General features: G+C 42.4%; 1 protein-coding gene across 6 annotated transcripts in view; it reads right to left on the bottom strand.

Annotated features, from left to right (window-relative positions):
• The window catches only part of ATG7 (autophagy related 7), a 92,988-nt gene that overhangs the window by 6,985 nt on the left and 58,958 nt on the right, over nucleotides 1-27,045 (bottom strand). For 3 of the 6 annotated variants that reach the window (XM_048315918.1, XM_048315919.1, XM_048315920.1), the window contains one exon: nucleotides 12,836-13,087. In XM_048315918.1, coding sequence (XP_048171875.1) covers nucleotides 12,851-13,087 — 237 coding nt within the window. In that variant the 3' untranslated portion in view covers nucleotides 12,836-12,850. Of the gene's footprint in view, nucleotides 1-359; nucleotides 9,946-12,835; nucleotides 13,088-27,045 lie in introns of those variants that run through there. The other 3 variants (XM_048315924.1, XM_048315925.1, XM_048315926.1) reach the window with 2 other exon arrangements.

The raw sequence follows: 27,045 nt of genomic DNA, 5'->3' as shown, positions 1-27,045 counted from the left end.
AGTGGGCAAGGCTTTCAAAGGTTTTTTCAGTTCATGTGCTCTTGTCTCATAATGGAAGTTTTGTACTTTTTTTTTTAGTGAAAAGTTTAACTGGGGAAAAGAGCCAATGACAACATTGGGAAAGGTTTGTAAAACACAAAAATATCACTAACACCACTGGATAGCCCAACAAATTACAGGTCATGGCAACTTATTTACACTTTGTACTTAGTTCATGAACACTGCTCTGTAGTTCACTCAGGAAGTGGACAAAACCCCCCCTTTTTTTTTTCCTCTTCTGGAGTATATTTGTGATTCGAATTCATCAAGAAATGCTTGTTAATTAAGAACATTTTAAAAACCCCCAGCCCAATTCTTACTTGCTTCTTAATTCTGTTCCATTACCAAAGTCAAGGCACACCAAATGAACGCAAAACTTCGGCTCCTGGGGACAGGAACTGTGTCAGTGCAGGCCTGGGAGGACACAGCCAACATTTCCTGCCACTCTCAGCCTGGGCTGCTGAGCTCTATTAGCCCCAGTTCCAGCTGTGCTGACCCAGGCTGAGCATGGATCTGAACCCCTTTGGGATCACTTACTGTGAGACAAAGTCAAGCTTCTGGCACTCAGATGGGTAACAAACAGCACAAGCCTCAAAACCAGAAACTCCTTTTAAAGGGAGCATTCAAATAACATTTCCTTTTCTGTTGTTTCTTTTCCATCAGAATAACAAAGCTCTTTGGTGATTCCTCTCTATTTCAGCTGATTTGTTACACAAAGCCCAGAACATACCTGCAAGAAAGAGCCAAACTGGAACAGAGAGCAGTTAAAAGTGAAGAACAGATTTATTTAATCCTCTTTTACACAGGTAAGTTTTAAAAATACATGCTTAATGTACGATTGTCTTTACATTTGATATCAGCCTTCTCTCAGAACTTTGAAACCCAGTTTAAGACACCATCAAACCCTGGCTCAAGCATCCCAAGACGGGCATCCAAAAATTGCGGCAAATGAATTCCAGTAACCACTCCTGGACAAGTTATCCAAATTCAGCTACAAGGCATTAGCAGTGCTAGAGGTGAGGCAGACCTGCATCACCTCCAGAGTCTGCACTGTTTATTCTCTTGCCCAGCTGGCTCCACTGAGACTGGTCTTGCTCTACCAAGCCCTCACTCTGCCAGAGTCTCCTCTGAACTAACTCAGACTCTCGGGGACTTTCCTCAGCCTCACACAGCCCAGGAAATTCTGCCTCGATCCACCTTCCCATGGCTGCGACAGTTACAGAGAGGACAGAGGTGCTTCAAACAAGCAGCGTTTTTAGAAAGCCCAGTAAATTAATGACATCAAACTCCAAACTGTGAAAGCTGGAATGGAAGACCTTGGCTTAGAAAATTTCTGAAGACACAACCACCTACAACTATAGCAACAGAATAATTTTAAAGCAGTGTTTTGGTCATGTTCTGAAACATGTTGTGCTGCACGTCCCCATGTCCTGAGTGTCAGCCCCTCCTGACACCCTGGTGACATTTGAGTCCCATTCTTTTCCAGTATCTCACATCAAGAGGTATTTTGTTAATCTCTGCTCCCAGAGGACTTTTAAGAATTGCTATCTTGAAGTTATCTCTCTGAATCTCTTAATGACATTTCCAAATACTACCCACAGGAAAAAAACTTAACAGATACCATCATGGTTGGGAATGAATCTGTCCAGCCACAGGGCAAGGCTGGCCATGCACCAGTGACCTGTTCCATCCCTCCCTTGCAAATCCAGGCTCAAAGAAGCCTGGCTTAAGTTTGTAGCGTTGCTAAACTCAACTGAGTCCACAGGGCAGAAGTTACAGCTCACTCATCCCAACTACTGCCAAGGAAAAATCACAAATAGTGGCTAAATGCATGCAAGAAACATGCAACAGCAAATGTTTTAATTAGGGGGAAATTGTCTTTGTGTAACCAAATAATTGTGGTGTTATCACATTCACACCACCTACTGCTCAGTGTCCCCAACTTGGTGCCAATAATGATGAATTACTGGGATGTATCAATAGGATATATCCAATAGCCACTGGGTGGGACCTGAGTGAGAGCTTTTAATTAAAAGCCATTTAAAATGTAATTTAGAAAATAAGGGACCCAAGGGAAACTCAGCAGCAACTTTAGGAAGATAAGATGAATTAAAAAAAAATTATCAGAAAAAGTAGAAAGAGATACAGAAACTTTTTTTAGAACCTTGGTCTAACGTGTCATCTGAAAAGTAACTAAGTTGTAATAGTGCCAGATTTTGACATCACTGGAAGAAAGCCCATTACCTAGAGCAGCCACTGACCCCACTTCCCTCGGAGTTTTCCTTTAAATGCCACCACAGAGGCTCTGCCTGCTCAGTGAGAACCCAGCACAGGCAGAGCCACCCCGAAAGGCTCCGCTGCACGAGTTCCTGCAGAGCTCCAAACCTGCCACTACCAAACAAAAGGCCAAACAAAGGCATCCTTTGCTCTGCCCAGCAACAAACAACCCAACACACCGAGAGCCTGCCCAGGAACACCCTGAGCCCATGACCTAGACAGACACGCAGCTCCTCGCATTCCTCCGATGGCCAGAATTCCTGCCGTGACTCCTCGCTGCATTCCCCAGCCAGCTCCTGCCTGCAGTGACGTGGCCAAGGGCTGCTGGCCAGGCAGGAAACAGCTGCAGCAGCTGCTCGTCCCCCAGGCCTTGCTGCTGCCACCGCTGCCTTGGGGACACCCTGCACAGCCCCAGAGCTGCTGCAGCTCCCCCTGAGCCAGCCGAGCGCTGTCCCTGCCAAGGCAGCTCTGCAATGTGCCCTGCGTCTGCTGTGCTGCAGGTACACGCTGCTGGCAGAGCCACTGCACTGCCCACCAGCGTGCAAAGACACCTTTTGTTTGCGCTGCTTCCCAAATAATAATGGAAAACGATGCTCAAGACCTTCTCCTCCCCTCAGCTGCTGCCCTCTCCGCACCAGGAGTGAATTAAGCCTGATTTACAACAGCAGAACTTCTACAAAGGCCTAATTACCGTGATTTCATTCATAAAGAGCTAATGTATAAATATGGCTCTCCCATTTTAAGTAACATTGGCAATTTCAGCAATTCAAAAGGTTAAACCCTGGATCCTCTGAATGGCAGGGCTGCCTTAAGTAATTAAACCCCCTCATCCCTCCCCCCTCACACACAAAAAACCTCAAAGCGAAGCGAAGAGCCCTATTTAGGAAAGCAGCAATTCCAGGAGGAGCTGCCGGTGATGTCATGGCATTTAAACGTCGCCTGAGTCACAGGTTCCTGAGGAAGTGGCAACACCTACGGAATTACTGGATAAAAGTCAGCCTTGGAAGCACGAAATGAAAATAAAGACGCTCACAGACAAAGCAAAAACCTCAAGGAAAATCGTGCCTGCTTTATAGAGTTCCTCCCCGGTAATTTGTGGGAAGTCTGTCACTGGAAATGAACGTGCGTGTCACTGAGAGCCCTCCCTCGGGGAGGCTGCGGCACTGGGGATGTGGGGAGAAAAGGAAAAAGAGGAGAGAAAGGACTCCAAAAATTGTCAAAACTCAGAGTCCAAATGCTTTCAGTGCAGCAGACATGGAAGCTTCTCTCCTTCCTTCCTTCCTTCTTGCCTGTCTTCCTTGCCACGATGAGGAAACAATTCCAGCAGCTCTGCTCCAGGCAGCTTTAGCCCGCACTGGTTTGATTTGGGAAACAAAAGCATTCCAGCAATGAGACTTCACACGCCTCGAACCTTGCAGTGCAGGATGCACCAACTGCAGCTTCTGAGAGAAGAGTGGAGACCACCAGAAGACCATTAGACCAAAAGAGAAATTAAGGAAAAAACTAGAGAGCTCCAGTTTAATGTCTCCCCTTTCCTACTTCTGTAGTGCAGAGTAGTATTTCACTAACAAATCAAACAATGAATCACTCTGCTGAGATCTTGCAAAAGTCAAACGTCCCAGTGCCAAAGACTGAAGTTACGCACAAGCCTGAATTTTTGCATGCTCAGACTACTGAAGCAGCAACCCACAGCCAAGGAATGTAAGAACAGAAAGTAACTGGACGGGAAAGGAGGGAAATTACAAGGAATAATTTTTGAAAAGTCGTGCTTTTGATTTGGAGCAGCACAGCCCTGTACATATGCTCCTGTCCTTTCCTGTTAGCTCACTAAAATATTTTGTTAAGAAGCGATTTGAACTTTTATCCCATTTAAAATGAAACGCACGTGTGCATGTGACCTTCACCGAGAGACAAAGCCCATTGTGCTTCCTATCAATGTCCTACATAAACATCCATGCAAAGAACAGGAGGAAACAGGCATTTAGAGAGCTCCAGGAGATGGAAGGAGCGTGTGCTCCCTGCCAGCCAGGAAACACAGCACAGGCTGTTTTCAGAGCTCCTGATTATGCCTTTTCTCCCTAAACCCAAGGAGCTCCAATGGCAAGGGAGCACTGGCTTGATTAAGCAGAAAGAACTTGTGCTGACAAACAACTGGTGGGTTCTGAAAATCTGTTCAGAGAATGTCCTAAATAATTCCACTGCATTTGAGAAAGTGCCATGGTGAAGTCACAACAGGCAGATAATATAATTAGCGAGGGCTGCAATTACAGCTTGAACTTATATATGGTTGGAGCAGTCATCTGCATCCTCATCCTGAGGTGAGATCATCCGGACTGGGAAATTAGGTGAAAAAACTGCTGCCCAAAGACATGGAATACCTGAAGGTACTCAAAGTACATCATTGCCACTCCGGCTTAGTGCTGTTAATTCTTCTGGGAGGAGCTTCAGCCTGGTTAAAATAATCCTCAAGTGACTCATTCCAGGGACTCCTCCACAACCTGGCCTGGTGGAAGGATGAGGATTGCTGGCCTGAGGAGAGAGGTGGCTACAGATGAGCACGAGCCACAGCCTGGTTCTCAACGCTTCAAAATGGCAACGGAACAGTTTGACCCAGGATAACTGAAAATAAAGCCCAGAGATATTACTGATAGGTTATCAAGACAAGTAAAATGAGAGCAAAAAGGTCAATAAACTGTTACGGGTTTTTAATTCCAAACCTGCCAACTGTTGCACAGGTAAGAAAATGAGCTTTCCAGAAATGATGAAGCTGAAGTGGGAATAGAGAGGGCAAGCCTAGATGAATTTCAAACCTAAAGCATTACCTCTGTGGTGTTTTGAAGCACTGTCAGGCTCTGGAGAAGGCCCAGGCAGCTGCAAGGAAGGAGAGCTGGAAATGGCACAGGTAGGCAAGGTTTTCATAGGTTAGGAATTTACACCCTGGCACAGTCCAAAGTCTTCCTAGTGTAGTATTTCTGCCTTTAAAAACAGTTAATCCAGGTGCTCTGGAAGAGCAAAGGTGCACAACAGCCTCTGGAAGGAAAGTTTCATTCCAGCAGGATATGCACGAGCACATCAGCTGCGCTGAAAATGAAATTTAAAAAAAAAAGAAAAAAAGGAATTAATGAAGCCAAATGGTAACAGGCTGGAGACATCTTCCAGGCTCTGTTTCTTATGAAGTCAGCTAAATTTCCCATGTTGCAAATATTTCTTTAGTGGCTCTCTTTGGAGTATAAACGCTTATTTGTTCCTAAGGAAAGCCTTGCGTTCTTATTTTAAAAAGAAATAAAAAATTTAAAAAAGAAATGATTTTAAAAAGAAATTTGGCAGTAAAATCCCAGCACTGAGCTGCTCCTGCTCTCTTCTTCCTGTGTACACTCTGAATGCAAAGTCACAGAGCAGCAATCCCTGAGCCAGGGGCACGTGGAATGGCCTGGAGCACGTGGAAGGAGCAGACAGGCTGGGTATGTGCCAGCTTGAAATGTATTTACTTCTGCAAGAATGTGAGCAATCCTTCCTATTCCCGTAAGAATGGAGAGCTACGACTCTCCTGGAACTCCTAAAATTTAGTTATGCTTTGAAGAGGAACTATATAAAAATATCCTCATGGATTCTGTCCCAGCTCCCAAAGATTCTGTGAGAGGCACAGTGTCCTTCATCACCATCAGCTCAGGGACCTCACCCAGCCCTGGCCTCCATGAGAATCCTGCACAGCCAAGTCTGTTCCCAGAACACATCTCAGAATCACACTGGTTTTATGGGGTGGCTTGAAAAAGGGGAAGAAACTCAACGGGAAGTTGGGAGCTGGGCGAGTTCACCATGGCCCAGCAGGCCCAGAGCAGGGTGAGGATGGAGCAGCAGTGGTGAGCTTGGAGGGGCTGGGGTTACCCTTGGACTTGATGATCTAAAGGGTCTTTTCCAACCAAATGCTTCTCAGATTCCATCAGCAATCCCAGTTATGCAAGTTAACAGGTATTTAGGAACAATTTGTTCAGTAGGAGGGAAACGCATGCTGTCATTTGATTCCACAGAGCAAAGCTCAGAAATAAAACCCATTTCAGTGAGGTTTCTAAATAAGAGCACAAGTGCTTATAGATGGCAGAATCACTCCATTTTGCAAATACTTCTGTTGCATCTATTTAAGGTGGGCAGCCAAAATTTATACAAAGAAACAAGATTAGAGTCATAGAATGCTAAAGGGTTGGAAAGAACCTTTGAGATGATCTGGTGCCACCCCTGCCATGGGCAGGGACCCACACAAAGGGTAATAAGAAGATCAAAGATGACAAAATGGGAATTTTAGTTTACCTCACTGGGCTTCTCTGAGGACACAGTACCAAAGCCATGCAGAACACAGGCAAGGGAAAGCATTTTTCCGAGCTCAAGCTCAATAATTTTAAGGCCTGGAGCAGTCACTGCAGTTTCCTTTGTTGTGCCAAAATAACTCCAGCGCTGCTGACATCTACTGAAGCAGAATCTCTTCAGTTCTTGGGAGCCATCAGCTTCCTGGGAGCCATCAGCTTCCTGGGAATAGAACTCCTGTGGTTCCACCCCTGATGACCTTCTCAATCAACCTGCCTGGGCCACCATGAATCTTCCTCCATGGATCTAAGTGTGGTTTCCACGTTTGTGCCTTTCTCCCTTCCAGAGCCCAGTGCTGAAGGCTTCAGACTCAAAACACCCACTTTGGGAAGGGTTCTGGCCGTGGCTGGGATGGCACCAGGACAGTTCAAGGTGTCCCTGAGGGAAATCCATTCCCCACGGACAGAGCAGGACACAGCAGCAAGGATGAGAGCAACTCAGGGCTCCAAAAAAGAAAACTCTCCTACGGAATCTCAAATTCCTCACTCTGATGGATGTGTTACGTTCATGTAACAAATTCTGAACCTCAGCCAGCAGAACACACTGCAGGGGTGACACTGAAGCAAAATCCCAGCTGGTAGAAGTGTGAAATCACAACAGAAGCTGTCATCCCATGAGCTTCTTTAATGCTCAAGCACAAAAGTGGTGTCAGAGCTCTCCACTGAGATCTTCTAACAGTATTAAATGTCCCCAGGTGAGGCCTGTGGGTGCCACAGCTGCAGGCTGCCATATAATGCCAGGATATTTCTATTAGATAGTTGAGGAATATGAGCAGGATCCTCTGAGATTGCTCATTCCCTCTTCCCAACAGATTTGGTTCACACCAGAAAAGCCCTGGCTGGGTTCTCCAGTGAAAGTTCAGGTTCTTCACTGGTGCCATGGGGGAAAAGCTCCTGGCAGCACAAATGACATTAAAATCCCACGTTCTCCATGAAAAAGGGAAAGTTTAGCTTGTCCTGTTAAACAGCAAACGCTGGAGCTGGGGACTGTGCAGAAATCCTGCATTAAGTGCACACATGGCAGCAAATAAATGTATTTATCTGCTGTTAGTATTTGAATGTACATTCATTCATTCATGGGAATGGATTCTCGGGATTTGTCACTCAGTAAATGCCCAGAAATTGAGTCAGTGCAAAAGGAGAACAATTCTGGTCTGCAAGGAGAAAGAAAACAACGTTCTAGTGAGACAAGGGAAGTTATTCCAAGCCAGAGTGAAGTGTTTCTGCACATCAGGGACATCTGGGAAGCACATGGACAGGAAACAGCCCAGCCTGGGAGAGCTGGATGGCACTGGAATGAGAGGTAAGGAAACATTGCATTAACCCTGAGCTCTGGACCTTTCTGCCTCCTCTTCTGCACAGACACGTCCCAAGCAAAGCTACAAGGGAGCTTTAGCAGGCCAAGCAGAGTTTCAGGTATTTAAAACAATTATTAATGTTTACCAGGTTCAGGAAGATGTGCAGCTTTCAAGTTGCAGATAACCCCAAACTGCAGAGCCATTCACACTCCACGGTCAGCAACTCCCAAAGATAAAAAAAGCAGATTATTCCGTTTAAACTGCCCTGGCACCAACCCAAGGCTCCAGCTGGACTATGGCATGGCTACAAACATGGCTCCAAAGTCATCATGTACTTTAAGTGCTTTAAAAATGTACATTGCAGGGTGTCAATCTCAGTGTCCAGTGCCTGGCCACCAAAAGAGGACTTGTTCTGGTTACCAGCTCTGATTTCTAAAATATATTGAGTTCATATATATTTTATATTACACTGAAGTTACCTAAGCTAGACATTCCCCTACGTAAGAAATCACATAAATACAATGACTATGACAATAAATAAATAGAAATAATGGCTATTTTAGACAATAATGGCTATTTTAGACACTTGGTGCACACCTCAGCAGGTTTCAATAAATCTTCTTTTCTGATCAGAATATAGGAGTTGCAGATATCCTTGACCTGACTGAACTTCTTCTGAGGTGGCATAAGAGAGAAGATGGGAAATTCTCTACAAAAAAAAAAAAAAAAACCAAAAAAAACCTCTGAGCTTATGTTAAGGAAGGAACTAAAATAATTGGATTGACCAACTAATTTTCCTAACATATCTGGGAAACAGAGGCTGCTTGGCAGATAAAGTGATTTGCATTTTTTTAAGTGAATTAGCTCATAAACCCCACAATATAAAGCTATGAAAGGGATTTCAAATTTCCTTCTAAAACCTATTCCAAGTTAAGACCAATAGATTCACTTTCAATACTGCTGTAATGTACTTTGATATTTTAAAGCTCCTTTTTCCTCAAGCTATTTTTTAAACTCAAGGATTCTCAAACTCCTGTTTGTGCTCAGCCATAATCTCTGAAAAAACTCAAATGAACCAAAAAGGAAAAGAGATTTGCTCTTTTTGAACTCCTGCAAGGTTCTGCGTGACCACACCCAAACCCAGCAAAGTCAGAGAACAAATTTCTCATTTCAGTGAAGCATTTCCCTACAAGTTTTGACTGAATCAATGACCTAAAGCAGTTTTTAACCGTGTAACAGAGCCTTCTCTGAGCTTCAGGGGAGCCTAACCATGATACTAATGTATTTTGGTCTTTCCTGGGCAAAAATCAGTCCAACCACTTTGTTTCCAAGGTATGAAAGGATGACATCTTTACAGGGAGTAACAATTCCATGGATACATCCAGAACAACTGCACCCTAAATTCATGTGGTAGAGGCAGCAGGTTTAGGTCCTTACCCACTCCTGCCCACCTTTAAATGTGAAATTTAATTCCCAAGAGCAGAAAATGCTCAATCTTAACAAATTCCAACTAAAGTGCCCCAAATCTGAGAGAGATGAACAAAGACATTCAGAAATGCTGCTTGGACATGGCCACTGACAAGCCAAATAAAACCTGGCACAAACAAACCACCCAAATTGGCTTAAGCAGCATATTTTATATGTAAGCCATATTCAGAAACTTAAAAAAAAACCCCAAACAAAACCCAAAAGAAAGAGAGCAGGTTTAAACATAAGCACATTGCTCCAGTTATTTACACAATAAAAATGAAAACATGGCGAGTTGTGTCCATAAGAGACTGCTTTGAAAGTGGAGTTATTCACGGCAAAACGTGGGTTCTGTTTGTTTGTCTTTGCAGCAGCCAGGAGGGGTAAAGCAATCATTAACTTGTCCAAGCAGAGATAAAAGGCAGGGCTGCAGTGCAGAGCAGGGCATCCTCCTCCTCCTCAGCCACCTGATTTCAAACTGTTTCATCATCACTCATGTCCCAGATCTGCAACAAATAAAGGAATTTTAGTTTGTGGAGTTGAAATATGCCCTTAATACACTCCTATAAATTCACATTGCTGTTTAAAAGGAATAATAAATAGCATTTTATGAACTGTTGACTAGCACCAATGGAGCTTTACAGAAAATTCAGTGGTTTTCTCCTCTGTTAACAACCTACGCATCAATAATTATTTGTCATCTTGGGGGTACTTTTAACATCTACTTTTCAGCATTTGTCACTTTGGCTATTTGCTATTTATTATCATTTACAGGAAGGCTCAGATGAAACCCCAGACATTCTGGGCTGGTTTGCTGACTCACTGGCACACACTTCATGTGAGTAATAACTTCTAATAAACAGCTTATTTTACTAAACTGCAGAAAAATTATTCTAGACATTAATTCAAGAACTAATTGGTCACTTTACACTCAAATATTGGATGTCATAAACAGCAGCTTAAGGACAAGAAGTTATATGGAAATTTGTACTTTTCTAGTGCTTAAAAAAGAAACAAAGCTACACCATTTTTTCCTGCAGTACAACACAATTGTACTTTTACTTTCTGGCTTGCCCTTGGCCAGTAAGTGGTTACAGAGTGGGGGGAAAAGTGAATATTTTCACAGAATTTCAAGGCATCCTTGTGAAAACACTGAGGTGGAGTAGCAGAAATTCAGACCAGGGATCTGCAGAGCTGTTTGTGGGGGGAGAGCATATTCTCAATATCCTCCAAGCTTTTTCTTCCAGAGAAACAGGGGTGCTCCTAAAACACTTTTTCTGATATTTTAGAGGTTTAGCTCATGGCAAATACCCTCTTTTCCACCTGGCAGGGCTTAAGCTCAGGACTAACACGGGTACAGCTTTGAGCTGGATTTAAGAACATAGTAACACCAAGTGTATAATACATAAAACCACATCTCTGACTGGGAGCGTTTCTAACTTGCCCAAATTATCAGCAACACTTGTGGAGTGTTGCAGATGACACTTGACAAGTGGTTTGGATGGCAAGCACAAAAATGCCATTTCCAGAGCACATAGCCCCCAGAAATCCCTTGCTGGCCATGGCCTGACCAAAGGAGCTGCAGCACTTCTGTGTCCCTGGGGAAATGAAATTCAGTTCCTCTGTTCCAAAACACAACTCGTGTGTTGGCATGAGGTGGCCAGCTGAGTTATTCTCTCATTTTACATCCTGACCACTAAAATCTATCAAACCCCCCTCACAGCAGAGCATGAACAGTTATTTGGGCTGTAAATTCTTCAGGGCACAAAGCAGTGTTTTACATGCACACAGTGCCTGGGACAATGGGGCACTGTTCTCACTGCACTGGGTAGACAAATAAAAAATACAAATAACCCCTTTTCTAGCCAGCCAACAATGCCTATTGACCTATAGCTTTAATAAACCCCTACAGGAAAAAATGGACTATTTCTGGAATTTAAAAACATTCTGAAGAAAGCTCTTCACATCCAGCCTAGGGAAAGACATAAAATCAAACATTTCTCTGCAGTGCTACGAGCTGTGTAAAAGGAAAACTCTGAATGGCAAGATTTGCTCCATTCCTAGAAGCGTCACAAAATGGTGGTGTAAATCCTTATGGAAAATGCTGAAGGAACAGTTTGTTTACAAAAGGAAAAAAGAGTTTTCATCCTGCCCTAGATGAGCAGCTTGGAGCTTGCCAAGGCAAACACAAATGTCCAGCTCGCCAGTCAGGGTCAAGGATGTGGAAAATAAATACAAAAAACAAAATCTTTAAATAGAGTTTATGGTATGATTCAAGCCAGAGAAAAGCAGAAATCCCAAGTTCAGTCAGTCCCCCCAGCCCAGTTTCTGCAAACAAAGCCCACAGACTGCAGGCCGGACAAGGAAATTCTCTCCTATCTAAAGCAGCTCTTTTCTAGGAGCTTGTAATGAAAAGGAGGCTTTTTACAAAAAAATCTTCACAAAAATACTGAAAATGAGGTTGCCAGGTATTTAACCAATACTCAAACATCCTGGACTGAGGAGGATGATTTTTAAATGTTTGAAAAGTATTTTCCCCCCAGGAGAACAGAGAGTTTTGGAAGACAGTTTACACTTCATGCAATCTCAGAGCAGTCAGAACCATTACACCATAGAATGGACTTAAAGCTCATTTTATTCCAAACCCCTTCCACGGGCAGGGGCACCTTCCACCAGTCCAGGTTGCTCCAACCCAAGTCCAACCTTGGACACTTCCAAAATTCCAGCACAGCATTTTGAGTCCAATTTACAAAGGTTTATAAAGAACAAAGCAGTGGTATCTTAACAAAGTGCATGCAGAGGGAAGGGGAAAACACAAAACAAAAGGGGAAAATTCAATGCAGAAGTTAACAATTGCAAATTACCTCAAAGAAAACAAGCTCCACGGGACTGTGCAAAGGAAGTTGTGTGAAATACTGACAGCTACGTTATCACAGGCTCCCGACTAACAGCAATAGATGTTTTCAAAAAAAGACATTTAAACTTTAATAGATGATGACTATGGAGATTACTTCAGAAGAGTGAACCTTTTAACAGAGGCAGTAACAAAATACAGAAAGCCTACAAAGACAGTGTGTAAAATCATTGTAAAAGAGACTGACTTCCAAACCAAGCTGTGAATTTGGATTTTTTCACTTCTCCTCTGTCCTGCAGCACACCTGGGTGAGGCAAACCCAAACACAGCTACAGGCAACGACAGGAGAAGTCATAAAATGGGAAGATAATGAAGCAGCTGTCAACCCCACCCCAGCCTGCACAAATCTGGGCAGATTATCTGAATGCACCTGTTCCTTCAAATACCTGCTTTTATATTCAAACTTCTTTGGAGAGATTCTTAAACTTCACATGCAAATTACGGCTATTCAGCAGAAGAGGAGCATTCTCACACTTGTTTTCTTGCAAGTCCAACTATTATTTTTGTAAATAATAGGAAGAATGGGGGGGTAAGGGGGGGAGCCTACAAATTCCCACTGCTTGATTTTCCACAGCTCCAGATTGCACATTCAATAAATCGAGTGAAACAGAGAGTTTTGCATTTCCTCCCCACCACAGGAACACCTGGTACCTGCAAACTGAGCTTCCACAACAACAGCTCCAAAATCGGTGCTCACCTACCCAGGCAGTGGCTTTGCATCTTCTGATTAACATCTGTGATTCAAACAGATAACGACTGTTTATCTTATGAATAAACTTGCAAGAATAGAAATGTACCTTGAGGGGATTCTGAGAAGTTTCTTGCCTCCAAACTGCCAAACAAACAAACAACCCCCACATGTTGTTTTCTGCACACAACTGAGATGAATTTACAGACACAGGGCGCAAAACACTCTGCTCAGGAGGACCTGGAGTCGATTTTTTATGCAAACCACAGGATTTACTGTGTTGTAAATGCTTCACATATGGTGAGGAGTAAAGAGTAAAATTCTAAAGGCTGAAAATGAAATGTTCCATCAATCAAACAGCACAGCTGAGGATCACATGAGAACACGGCTTCCCAGAGCAATTGTCAAACCTTAAGTCTATGATTTAGAAACAAGCAGGATTTTTAATGAAAAAAGAACACATTTCAAGCAACCTTTTGCTATTTTACAGCAATGAAATGTGAGTTTTTTGATGAGGTTAATCATGTTCTTGTTCTGTGCTCCAGCACAGAGACAATACACCAGAATTTTGGGCAGCCTAAATCACTTGACAGTGTGGATATCTGGCTAAACATCCCCACGTGTGTGGATATGTGGCTAAACGTGCTGGAAGTGACCAGAGCTGCATGAACACACCTGTGGGACCTGTTCCATCCCTGGCTGCATCTCAGCAACAGCAACAAAAATGAAACTGCACCTTGAAATTCATTAAATACCTGCAAGTTCCAACCTGCAGCTTTTGCAGCCTTTAAGGTACAGACCGAGGGGGATAATTACAAAGTTCAGCACCCTCCTTTCATCTCGGCTCCCTCTGCACAGTGAGCACTTCCCTTCCTCGCCCTCAAAGCAGGCACACTCCAAGTGTTTTCCATGCTCAACAATTCCCTCCCCCATCCCCTTTCCCACAGGAAAGAAAGCCCAAGTGAACACCCGACAGGAGCAGTGCTCTGCACTAAGGGGAGATCTTGCTTTGCTCAGAGCATTCCTCGCTGCCCAGGATCCAAGGGAATGCACTCCAGCAAGGATCCACTTGTGCTCCCAGTGCAAGACCTCATCCTACAGTAATTCTCCCAATTTTCTTTTTCAAAACTACCTTCTAACTTCCTCTAATTAGACTGTATCCAAGATCAGCTCTGGCCATAATCTGAATAACTAACTATCAGATATTTCCTACTTCAGCTGACACACAAATGACAAACTTAAAGCTACAGAAATTAACCTAAAAAAAAAAAAAAAATCAAATCCAAGGCTTATAAAGCCTGCATTTCTTTCAAGCTGCTTTATTTAAGCAGCAGGTGGAGAAAAGGGTGGATAATTCCTCCAGATCCCTGCACACAGTGCCCTATCCCAGCTAGCTGACCTGGATGACAAATCCCTGGCATCTCTTGTACCTCCACAAATTCTGTTTTTCTGTGTCTGCCCCACAGCGTTCCCTTTACTTTCTTGCAATAAAATCAAATCCATCAACCTTGTACCTTTTTTATTTTTTTTTCTCAATGCTGGTGGCCCTGACTGCTGCTTGTTTTGCCCTTACAGCCTTTCCAAAATTCGGTATTTTCAGCCCACAGCCTGAAAGGTCAGGGTGATGGGGCACTCTCATTTTAATCTCACCAAACAGCAACTCTTCTACAAGTTCCTCTTGTATGAAATTTTTTAAATAGATGTACAATACCTTGAAGGACAGAATGGTTTGGGTTGGAAGGCACCTTAAAGCCTAAATATCTTGTGGAACTGGTATCTGAAGGGCTTTGAAAGCTATTTTTAAGACCAAAACAGAGAAAGGCAAGTAAACAGCACAGAAGGTATTTGTTTACAAATAAACTTTTAGCTACAAAGTCTTTTTAATATCTCCAGCTCCAAGCAGATCTACAAACAGTAGCACCAAGCAGTAATTAGTCCCTGCTGGGCTTATAGCACTTTTCCCAGGTATTCATCAGAAAATGATATGAAAACACTCACAAAAAGGATTTATTTTGGTCACGACTAACCATTAACGAAACAATACAAAAAAAGAAGCAAACCAAAAATGCACACCAGGGTTTTTCTGGTATAAAAATGCCTCAGACAGATTTCCTTCCATTGTTCCTTGTTTTATGGGGGGGGAAAAAAAGTCCCAAAGCACCGAAGCAGCGAACACAAACCCAATTTCTCTCCTGTCTAGAAGTGCTTGGAGCTGAAAAGAGAATTTTTCAGGGCATAGCACCGGAGCTGTTGCAATGATGGCATCTAAGCAGAGACTTTCTACCACTCTGCCTTTTCTTCAGGCTCCTAAAAACTGCAAACAAGTGTGAAAACAAATAAACACATCCCTCAGCATGCTTGATGATTGCCATTATTCTGTTTTGTGTGGGATTTTCAACTTCATTTTGCTACCACCGACAGGCAGCCATCCAAGGAGAGCGTGTGTCTGAAGGAAGCCACAATTAATGTAAATTCTGTCATAGGAATGGTTAGATCTGATATAAAGCCTTTGACTGAAACGAAAATAAAACATTGTAGTATATAAAAGTGTATCTTTGAATTCTTCTGTCATCTTCCCCCTTTGATGTGCCCAGGTTTTACATTAAAAATAAAACTGTAAGTTTATATTCATCACGTTTATAAATCCTGCAAAAAATTGGTAAGACAGATATAAAAGCAAATTTCCTTTCAAGCCTTGTACAGGAAATGTGGATTGGATACATAAATGGATCTCAGAATAATTAAACCATTTCTACACCTGAGTCTGTGCCACTCCAACTGCCCAGATTTTGTTTTGCTGTAAATCCATAATTTGCCATGTCCCACTGCACCTTTTTAACTCCCAGGTGATGCAGAGCTGCTGTCAAAGACCTCTAAATGAGCTTTCAGGTCACGACAATCAAAGTTGGTAGTTCCTGATTAACAGCAAGCAGCAGATTAACTCTACAACTGAACTGCAGGAACAAACAATCCAGGAACGACGAAGAGATTATGGAAGATGGGACTTCAGGGACACTCAGTGCTCTAACATGGGGGCACAGCATCAGTGAGCTCCAGAGATACCTCTGGAAATCATTTTGTCCATCCCTTCACCCAAAGCAGGGCCAGCTCCATCAGGGTGTTGTTCAGGCTCCTGGCTACAGAATCACCACAGAATTACAGAATGGTTTGTCCAGCTGAGTTTTAAAGACTTCTGAGATTTCACAGCCTCTCCAAGAACCCTGCTCCAATGTTTTGACATCCACATATGAGATTAAATCATCCCTTGTAACATCTTTGTTAAATTAGCCCATACCTACCACATATCCATAAATATGTCTTCCATCATCACCATCACCACCCTCACAATGCTTCTTTACAGCCCCTGACAGAGCAACACCCTCCTGGCAGGACCAGCACACTCATCCAGGCTTCCAACAGCTTAAAGATGCTGAATTCTACAGCTCTGTTCACCTAAAACCCAGATAATCCTCATTTATTCTGAAGAAATTCCAGCTGGCTGGCCAGACAGAGCACACATTGCTGTGGGAAGGATCAATCTCACCACTCTTCATGGAATCAGAGATTTTGGGTGGGAGAAGGAACTCAGATTGACTTTTGCAAATCGTATCATGAAGGGACACTGCGCCTTGAGAACTGGGAAAATCTTCCCCTTCTTTTCAAAATATTCCCAAATTCTACAAGGGGAAAAAAGATCCATAGAAATCCTTCAGGCTTTACTGACTGATTAAAGAGCACAGATCATCCTCAGAGGAGACAGAGATTCCCATAACAATAAAAAGTGTTATTGGAAGGTCACCTAACCCAGATATGAATCAAGTTTCAATCCTACAGCGTTTGCGTGTTTGATCAGCCACGCTCCATCTTCACAAAGTGCAGCTGGCAAACACGAGCAAAATATGCATTATTCTCAATAATTCCAAACCCAACAACAGGGATCCTTTTCAGCTCAATTCCCATGATCAGAAAATAACATTTGGCAGAAAAAATTAACACATGTCCCACGTGCAGTTATGTCATCTTACATGTGAGTTCTGTGCACATCTTTAGTATAACCAGACTTCCTCTCATGCACTGTCTGTAACACGTAAGTAACAGAAAACTTGAAATGCAATCAAAATATTAATTCATTAAAACTTTGATTTATCCAGTGACCTCACTAATCTCATCATTGCTTCCATGGAGATACGTGTGGTGTATACACAACATTTCTATCTTGTGGAGGAGGCAGCAAGAAGTTAGGGAAAACTTTGTCCTCTCTCCTCTTTTACTGAAGGAATGCTCTCCATATAGTTAGAAACTAAAATAATTTCTGAAGATATTGAGTGAATAAAAGAACATGTTTTGCAGTGTTAAATGCTCAAAGATATGGGATTATCAGATATATTTCATGATATATAGTTGAGAAACTTAGGGGAGATAAATACATTTGTATTAAAATCTTCCATGCCAGGTTCCCTCATGATTAATCCTGTCACTTTTTCCATCAGGTTTATCAAACAGGAAAAAAAAAAAAAATTACCCAGAAAATTGCAAGTGCTGGTATAAAAGCTCAGCTAGGAAAAAAATCCGTTATTAAAGGTAAGGTAATGACAGTGATGTTCTAGAAACAGAGGAGGCAGATTAGGGTTCTGGTTTGGTTTTGTTTCAAAAGGACAGAACAAAAAGAGCAGAAAAAGTGTGAAAAAGCAGAAGGTGCCCAGCAGTAAGAGAGCTCTGCAAGCACCTTGCCTTGCTCTGGGAACATTTGCTAGGCCCATGCAATAAATTCACAATAAGTAACAGAGGCAGCCTCCACTTCCCTCAAAAACTTATGTACTGATTTAAAACCATATGTCCAACCCAGATCCAGCCAAAAACTTGTCCAAGTGTCAGATTTATTCCTCTAACACTTCAATTAATACAGGCACGACTGAACAAACAAGAATTTTGATGAGACCATGCCGATATTTTGGGCCTGGAGGGTCTTGCAGGACTCTGGATTCCGCAAGCCCTTTCAAAACTGCTTTTGATTTTCTGACCACAGAATTTCAACATCTGCTGGACTAACAGATTGTCTGCAAGTAGCTGTGTCCCAGCTATCAAATCTCCTTATTTAATTCCCAATTTTTATCTGTCCTGCTGGACCTGCTGTAACAAATTGGGCTCCCACTTGCTCTGCTGTTGATTTTTCATTCCCAGGAACAAAGCAATGCTTTCCCAAACTCCTGGTGGTGGGCAAACCTTATTCCAAAGCTTGCTGGATGAAGCCACGACCACACCAACCAACTGGCTTCTCGGAGGGCAGCAAATTGTTCAGCGATCCCAAACCAAACCCACCCTGCTGCACTTCCCTGGCTGTGCCCCAGTGCTTTGAAAAAGCAGAGTGACACAGCCCCTGCAGTCTGATCCAGCTGGCACAATCCAATCCTCCTATTCCAGGTCTATTTAGCCCAGTCAGGCTTAGCAAAGCCCTGCTGCAGCCCTTCCATGGATCCCAGGAACACAAGCACCCCACGGAGCTCTGGGGATGGCACAGATGTGCTCCAGCAGAGGCTTCCAGTTGCTTACAAGCCCAACAGCTTGTTTTGGCTCAGAATTCCCTTCTCCCCCCATCTGGGGTGGCTTTGATCTTTGGGTCTATTCTGTGATTGCAATTCCATGAGTTTATGGGATCACAAAGAACGCGTGAGTCCAGCTGAGAGCGACAGAGTGAGAAGCTGCTTTTAAAAGCTGGATTGCAGGCAGCAAATGGGGTGAGCATGGTTTCAAAATGGGACTACAGACCTAGGCTGTTCAATGGATTTTCCATAAAATTCATCATTATATATATATGTATATATGTATATATGATCAAAACCAGGTTTACACTCATTTATAAACATTTAAAATCATATTACACTTCTGGAATCACAGGATCCCAGACCTTAAAGCCCATCCAGTGCCACCCCTGCCATGGGCAGGGACACCTCCCACTGTCCCCAGGTGCTCCAAGCCCTGTCCAGCCTGGCCTTGGGCACTGCCAGGGATGAGCTGCATCCCATCTTCAGCTCCACGTGGAATCACCTCATTCTCAGCCTGACTCCACACCAAATTTCATTCCCTTTTTTTGGCTCAACGGAACATTCTTGCAAAATGCCAGTGCTGCATTCAACTATTGTGTAATGCAGAGACTTCAAGAAAACCCCAACCCAAACAACCCCACAGAAGACATGTAACACAAAGTACCATTTCCCAGGAGCAGTATTCCACCCAAACATCCTCACTGGGAGCTCAGAAAAGTGAATTTTGTATTTTCACACTCCCTCTCCTGCATTAACCTTTCAAGTGCTTTAGCACAAAATTTATCTAAGAGCTGTTATGTACTGCTGATATTTCTCTTGTGGTGTGATAAATAAAAGCATCATTATTCTACTGAAGGAGTTCTTTGTCCTCATAACTATATAAAACTTTTATATTGCAACTCAGATCTGAGGTTTTGATTTCCTCCACATCAGGGATGGCTGTTTTACCTCATTTATTATGGGTAGCAGAAGAGATTTTCTAGTGAGCTAAATCTGAATTAGAGACATTAGAGACATTCTTCTCTGCCCCTCTGCACAACATTTAATATCATTTACTTTCATTGTAGATTAAGCAAAGTTTTCCTTCATCTCTAAAGACATGAGCTGTTTCTTCCACAGATAAAAGTTCATAGTCCCCAAAACCTGGCAAAGGCAACCTTGATAAATTATTCCAGATACACACAGTTATAATGGAGAGAATAAATTTGTTACAGTGGTGATTTTTACAAATCAGAGCTCTATCAGTGCACTTTTTAGATAAGGCAAGCTTTAAGAACCTTCCTGGTCACAAATCATTCACCTAAATGAATAACCTCCTTTTAAAAAGCAATTTCTTCCTTCTCTAAGACAAACTCTCAATTTAATAACTTCAGTTATTAAACAAATTAAGCTGTACTGACATTATGATGTTACTCAGATGAATTAGTCACATTTGTCATGAACAATTGAATCCTCCAATGGGTTTAGCATCTTGACTGAATCTTTTTTATTTTAAGGCTTATTTCTTGGTGGCAGAGGGGGGATTGCTATGGGAAAGAGGGGTGGCATTTGTTTTTCATGTGCTGCTCAGCATGCACTGTAGTGAAGCTCCATTTCCAGCTGAAAAACCTACACAGCAAATTTAAACATTTAACCAAAGACTGCCTAATTATTTTAATAAATAATCTATAATTAGTACAAAACCATGCTTTACAATTCTTGTTTTGAAAGTCAAGGAAACTGTTTTCTAGTTCAAAAGGTTCCTAAAAAACTAAATGAAGCTGTCCTGGTGGGATGTACTCATTTCCTTCTGATCTGATAGTGAAACATTGTTCAGAGTGACGTTGGTGATGGAAGGAAGGAATTGCTCATGGAAACTTTTGTATTCTCTGTGCAGCCCCATTAAAGCCTCAACAACAACAACAAAACTTCCATAACATTAACCAGCAATACTGAGGGGCTAAAAACCATCCAGCCATTACCAATCCTATCTCAGGTTTGGATCTGCACGCTTCATTTTCTGGGATGGTTGCTTTGAAGAGCAGGCAAGACGTCAGACTCACTTCAGAAAACCTCTCCAATTACCAGAGAAAATGAGGGCTATGAGAGCATGAAGTCCTTGTCAAAAACCCCTGTGTGTGTCCAGCCTGGGAGCCTTCCTCAGCAGGTGAATGATTCTCCAACTGCTCCCAGCACAGCAGGGATTGCTCCCAAATTCTTAATTAATATCTAAAAATACCTTTAATCAATAGTTTAAACTTACTTTAGACTTCATCCCTTCTGGACAAAAACTCTGTCTAGGCTTCATGTCTTGCTAAACAACTGAATGGGATTTATTTTTCACAAGCAAACCACACCTTCAGTGGCAGTGGAGTCCTATAACCCACCTAGAACCACCTGTCCCTGGGCCAACAGCCAGGTGATCACTCTATCCAGCATGACAGACCTCATTTATTCCTGTCTGGGCTGTAATTTGTGATCTCCCTGCTCCTTCTCTTATTAACTAGGTAAAAGCTGCCCCTGACAGCAGCAGCAGAGCATCAGGCCTCAATCTGCATCCTGGGGATATCACTGCAGAGCTCTGCACTCGCGCTCAGGAGTCTCCACGATAAAGCAAAGCCTGAGCAGAGGTTCTCAGGGTCCTTCTGTGGTCATGACCAAACATCACTGGATTTTTTGACTTTGTTCTCACATAAAGCAAGGCCTGCTTTTTGGGCTACACAAAGCACTGCTTCCAGGGAACTCAAAAATCCAAAGACTGGCAGCGAAGACTACGGTGTTGCTTGAAAAGTTACAGTTCTTGAGTAAACCCCAAAGTGAAGAGCCCATGAACAGCTAAAACATTTGTGCACAAACTGAAAAACTCCTCTCCCAGCTGGAAACAAGCTGGAACTTGCATGGGGCCCTGGCAAACTCCTTAATTGTTGGGAGCAGACAAAGTCTGTTTAGTCATGTCTGCTCAGGGCAAGGATCTTACAACACATCTGCACTGGCTCTTTCCACACAGGTCAATCAGTTCTCCAAGGCTGTTTTTCCACCCCTTTTTTTCCATCCAAGAATCCCCCCTCCATGGACACCCTCAGCCAGGCTGGTGACACACGACCAGCAGAATATTAAACCAAATGATAAATAATACATAAGTTAGCACACAAATCTTACTGGGTTTGGAGCTCTCTGTCTCACTGAGGGCATGGTATGACCCAAAGGTGGACTGATTCTGTTGGATTTTTTATATTTATATGGAAATATAAACTCTTTCCTTCAGCTTCATTTTGCATTCTGGAGAATTTTCAGCCTTGCATGTGACACAGACACAAATAATTTATAAGTATGTCACCAAATTCTTAGTTAATATATAAAAATACATTTAATCAATATTTTAAACTTACTTTAAACTTCATCCCTTCTGAACAAAAAACTCTGTCTCATGAAACAACTACGTAGGATTTATTTTTTCACAGGCAGAAAACCCTAAAAGATCAGGTTCAGTAAAAGAAATTATATATCTCCATCAATGTCTCCAAGTTCTAATCTGGGGCAGTGATAACATCAGTGCCATTAGTTTAGAGACAATTGCTGTTTGCTTTATTTAGAGCAGCCAATCCAAAAGGGATTTATCTCTAGACTAGAACTTTTCCCACACCAAGGAGAAATGAAATTCATATGGAGCCCAAGTACAAAGCTGGGCAGGCACATCCCATTATTTCATTGGGGGGAATTTGCATTTTAAATTGTGGCATTGCTGCTCACAAGAAGAAAGAAGTCAAATGCCAACAAATCATTCAAAAGGCAGAACAAGTTCCAAGTTATTATAATTAGAAAAGTTCATGCAAAGATGGAAAGTGCCATAAAAACTTCTGGAAAATTATGCAGTGAGTCAAGGGTTACTAAAAGACAACAGGGAATGATGTAACTCCTGCATTTCTTCATGTTTGTAACTGGACTCAAAGGACATCTGACCAGCAGGACAATGTGATGCAGTTGTGTTCTGTGACTTATAGAGTATGGCACAATTACATTAATAAAGGGAATTTTTGTTACTTGGAGAAAGTGGTGGTGTCACTTTGATTTACAATCCAGAAAAAAAGGAAATTAGAAGCATCTTCAGAAAGGGCAGCACCTAAACTGGTGAAATCATGCAGCAGTGAGACTGAAGGATAAACATATTTAGGTTGTCTGATTATTGGTGACAGCTCTCTGAAAAATGAGTTAAAGGAGATTTATTAGAAATGTTTCATAGAAACTGAGATGAAAAACCTTGTAACTGGGTTCTCAAATCACTGCAGGCTGGAAGCATCCTGCAGGAGAAGGAAGGTGTCAGAACACTGACAGCACTGGGGATGAGAGCTCAAAAGGAGACTGAAATAAAATAAAATCATTTTTAAGACAAGCTGAGAGTTTGGTCACAAGATGCACAGATCAGAACATGGAGAAGCTCATGGTGGCTGACAACATAAAGGTGGTAGAATTATAAAAATTCCTTTGTGTGAAACATGGGTAAAACACTGGAGACAAAAACTGTAGGGACAGTGCCATAGGGGGCTTAACAAAAGGGAGAATCCTGGAGATGAAAAAAAAACAGTGCCACACAAAGATCCCCTGCATCAGTAAAGTCACCTTCAGTACTGGTGGCACATCTGCCTGAAGAAATAACTTTTCCACTGGAAGGGTCAAAGCAATGATCTGGACCAGCATCTTTGAGAAATATCGCGATATATGGGAATATTATGATTACTGAAGTTTAAGAACCAGATTAAACAAAACAAGTGAATCTGAAATATTGCGATATATGGGAATATTATGAGTTTTGGCGTTTAAGAACCAGATTAAACAAAACAAGTCAATCTGAAATATTGCGATACATGGGAATATTATGAGTTTTGGAGTTTAAGAACCAGATTAAATGACGTGGGTGAATCCTGACAGCTCTAACAAACCAGATCACAACAAACCATTGCTGTGTCCAAGGACTGGTGGCCACGAGCTCGTCCCCACCCCAGTGGAGCTCAGCTGCCCGAGCAGGGCAGAGCAACACTTGTGACTCTGATTAAAAAACTGCTCCACAGTCCTACTCCCAAAGGGCTGCACAATGGGAATTCCAGCCTCCTGCTGAACCTCATCCTTCCAAATTGCTTTGTCTGTTTTGGCCTGAGGCTGCATATTAGAAATGATAAAAGTGCTTCTTTCAAACTCAAAGCAAGACAGTTGCAGTGCCAGTGTCAACATGACAGAGTGCTCGTGGCTACAGGGGGGGAGGAAGGAAAAGAGGGGCAGGAGAGAGCTCTGCACTTCATGCTGGGCAAGTAGGAACAGAGTTTTTCTCTCTGGCTGAAGCCCAGGCTTATCCCACCATATTTTTAACCTTCTCTAAGTTGACTAGACTGGAAGAGTTGCCCTGGCAGCAGTTACAAATCAAACTCGTTATAATTATTCTTACAACATAAAAATGAAGAAACGTCCCTGGAAACAGCTCTGCACCTTTGATATGCATTCAGTGCTCATTTAGTCAGGGTTTGCCTCGTTCAGAAACACAACCAATGAGGAAATAAAGAGGATTTCTTGAGAGGAAGCCAAAATGCAATGTTTTATGCTGACCTACACATGTAAGGTAAGGAGGGGTTTTTTTTTCCCCCCCTCAATGAGTGAGCAAAAGTTCAGTTTCAGGAGGAGAATACCTCTTTGACAGCACATAAATTAGAATTAAGGACAGACAGATACAACCCCAACAGACTGTAGTGGCTTATCACAGTACTCAAGAATCACAGAATATTCTGAGTGGGAAGGGACCCACAGGAATGTCCAAATTACACCCAAATAAGACTTTTCAAATACAGTAATTACAATAATGACTAAGATCACAGAATCGTAAAATGGCCTGGGTTGGATGCACACAGGTGTTCACCAAGAGCCAGAACAGAAAGTCTGAACAGTCACTTATTCAGTCCTGAAGAATTATTCCCCTACCTAAGAAGAAATATTTATAATTGCAGACATTTTAAGGCCCACAGAGAACGTGTCTGAGGAATTTGCACAATTCAAAGGGAGTTTATAACTCTGCAATGCCAATTTGAATTTCTGAATGCTTTGACTCACGCTGCCATTAATTTTTATGAACAGAAAACCCTCTAACAAACACGGTCAAAACATCCTGCAGACAAATGCAGGTGAAGTTGCAATCTAAAATAATACACTTTTTATTTACATGATGTGCATGTCCCTGTGGAACATGGCAAAAATTTCCACAGAGCACAAAGCCCAAACCAAGCTTGTGAATGCAACCCCAGTAAGTTACCTGGGTTATCCCTTTAAGACACTCCACGGCATGCAGGATTCTGAACTTGGACTTTTGTTTATGTACAGTAAGCTTTCACAGATTTTATTTATAAACTCTTGCTTGGAATTTTCAATTATTTTATTCCCCAGTGCTTCTCCTTTTATGGCCATCTGTTTCTTCCCATATTTTGCCCCAAGGCACCTCAGCTGTCTCCACAGCTGAATGAAATTCCCATCTCTGGCTCAAAGGAAAACTTTTTATTTTTTGTTTATTTGTTGAACTAGAAAGAAGCCACTCATCAAAAGGAGAAGCCTTTACCTCTGAGTTGGGTCTTGGGATGCTGCACACATTCTCCCCACAAATATCTGTATATTCTGACTTTGAGATGCAAGAAAAGAAGCAGGTTATTGAGTGTGGGAGACTTAACTACTGTTACTAATATCAGGGCTGCTCCTAAATGTTTTATAATAGAGATAATTAGTGAAAATTTTCTCTTCAATTCATGATTCTTAAATAGATCATTTCTTACAGAAGCCATGTATTAACTGAGTAGTGAGCAGTAATATACAGAAAATAATGATCTTCTCAATCAGTGCTTAAAAACTTAACAATCCTGGTGCCTGGCTTGGTACAATGCAAGAAAACTGTGTTTAAATTGGAGAATTATAAATGAGCATAGCTGCCATCATTGACTCAGAAGAGAAAGTGAGACACAGGAAGGGGGAGGAGATGTGGAGAATTTGGAAGGAGGAAGTTAACAAGGAGCTATATTTAAGCTTTTTATCTACAATTTTCCAGAAAATGTTTTACAGCCAAGAGTCTCAAGATAAATGAAAAGCTGCCTGGAATAGGAGAAGCATCCAGCTGTCAACAGCAAAAGAGTTTCCATCAAATCATCCAGCAATGCCCATCACATCAGCCATCTCTGAGCTCACACCCCTCATTCAGGCCTCCCTCAAAACCCTCTCCAGTCACTTGCTGAACTCAGGCCCCAAACCCTCCCTGGAGGGATGGCCACAGCTGGGGAACGGAGTGGCAAAGTGACCTGGGAGGAACAAAACCCAAAACCAACCCAACACCAGTCCTAACAGGAAAAACGGGAAACAGGGATGGCCGAGGCCGGGGGCCGAGGACGGGGCCGTGCTGTAATCAATCAGTCTCACAGCAAACAACTGAACTCCAGCCACCCCAAATTTTTCGGCTTCCCCTTGACACATAAATATTCTACATCAAAGGTTATTCTACTTCTCCAGCTACTCTGTCCCCCTAATCCAAGGTCCCTCCTTCTCTGCCAGCCTTGCTGTGCTCATCCCTCAGCCTGCCACTGCTGTATGACATTAATTGTTCCACGTCACCAACTCCAGCTGGAGAATCAGATTAAAAAAAGATTGAAGCAAGCAATAATTTGGACAATTGGATCACTGAAGGAGGTTTCTTGCTAAGTGCAAGCTGTTACATCCTGACTGCTTAACAACACATCCAGTGAGAGACAGCATCTTTAAAACCAGGCTCAGCCAGGCTGCCACCTCCCTCCAGGTCCTGATTCCTGCCTGTCAAACAAACCCTCCCATGTGATCCTCCTGCTCAGGAGATAAAAATCAGACTGTGTCTTTTGGGGACTCAGATCTTAACTCTGCTCCCTTTGAAGTCAATCAGAATTTTGGCATTTATCTCAATGATGAGGGATCAGATCCCAAAGTGTTTGTTCAGCAGTTCTGGAAAGATGCCAGCCTTAATAAAATCAATCGAAACACATTTTAAAGACATGGCCAACCCAAATATTTATTTGCAGACTCCCAGACTCATCCCAGGATCTGGCATTTCTTTTCCAGCTGACGTGCACAGTGATGCTGCTTGGCAGAGGCACTAACATGTTCCCCACATTTCATTAGCCAACATTCCTGTTCCTGCAAGCATTCAAATCAGAAGCTTGTAAAGACTTAGCAGGGCTGAAACACTGCTCAGTTTCTCATCTTCACTAATGGAATAACGTCTTTGATAAATCTGGCCCAGCAAGATCTTAATCCTATGGTTGGAAGAAGTTCATGAACTTAGCAAGGTTTTCCCCTTGAGGAAGAATCCTGCTCAAGATAAGCTATGATATTTACTTTTCAAAAATTAATTCTATTGCTCCAATGGAAAAAAAAAAAAAGTAAAACGTTGAGGGTATTGTTACCACTACTTTCTAAAAGTACCAAGTAATAATTA

This window comes from Corvus hawaiiensis, chromosome 11, assembly GCF_020740725.1.
Source record: "Corvus hawaiiensis isolate bCorHaw1 chromosome 11, bCorHaw1.pri.cur, whole genome shotgun sequence".
NCBI lineage: Eukaryota > Metazoa > Chordata > Aves > Passeriformes > Corvidae > Corvus > Corvus hawaiiensis.
This window is presented reverse-complemented; position numbering and strand designations above follow the sequence as displayed.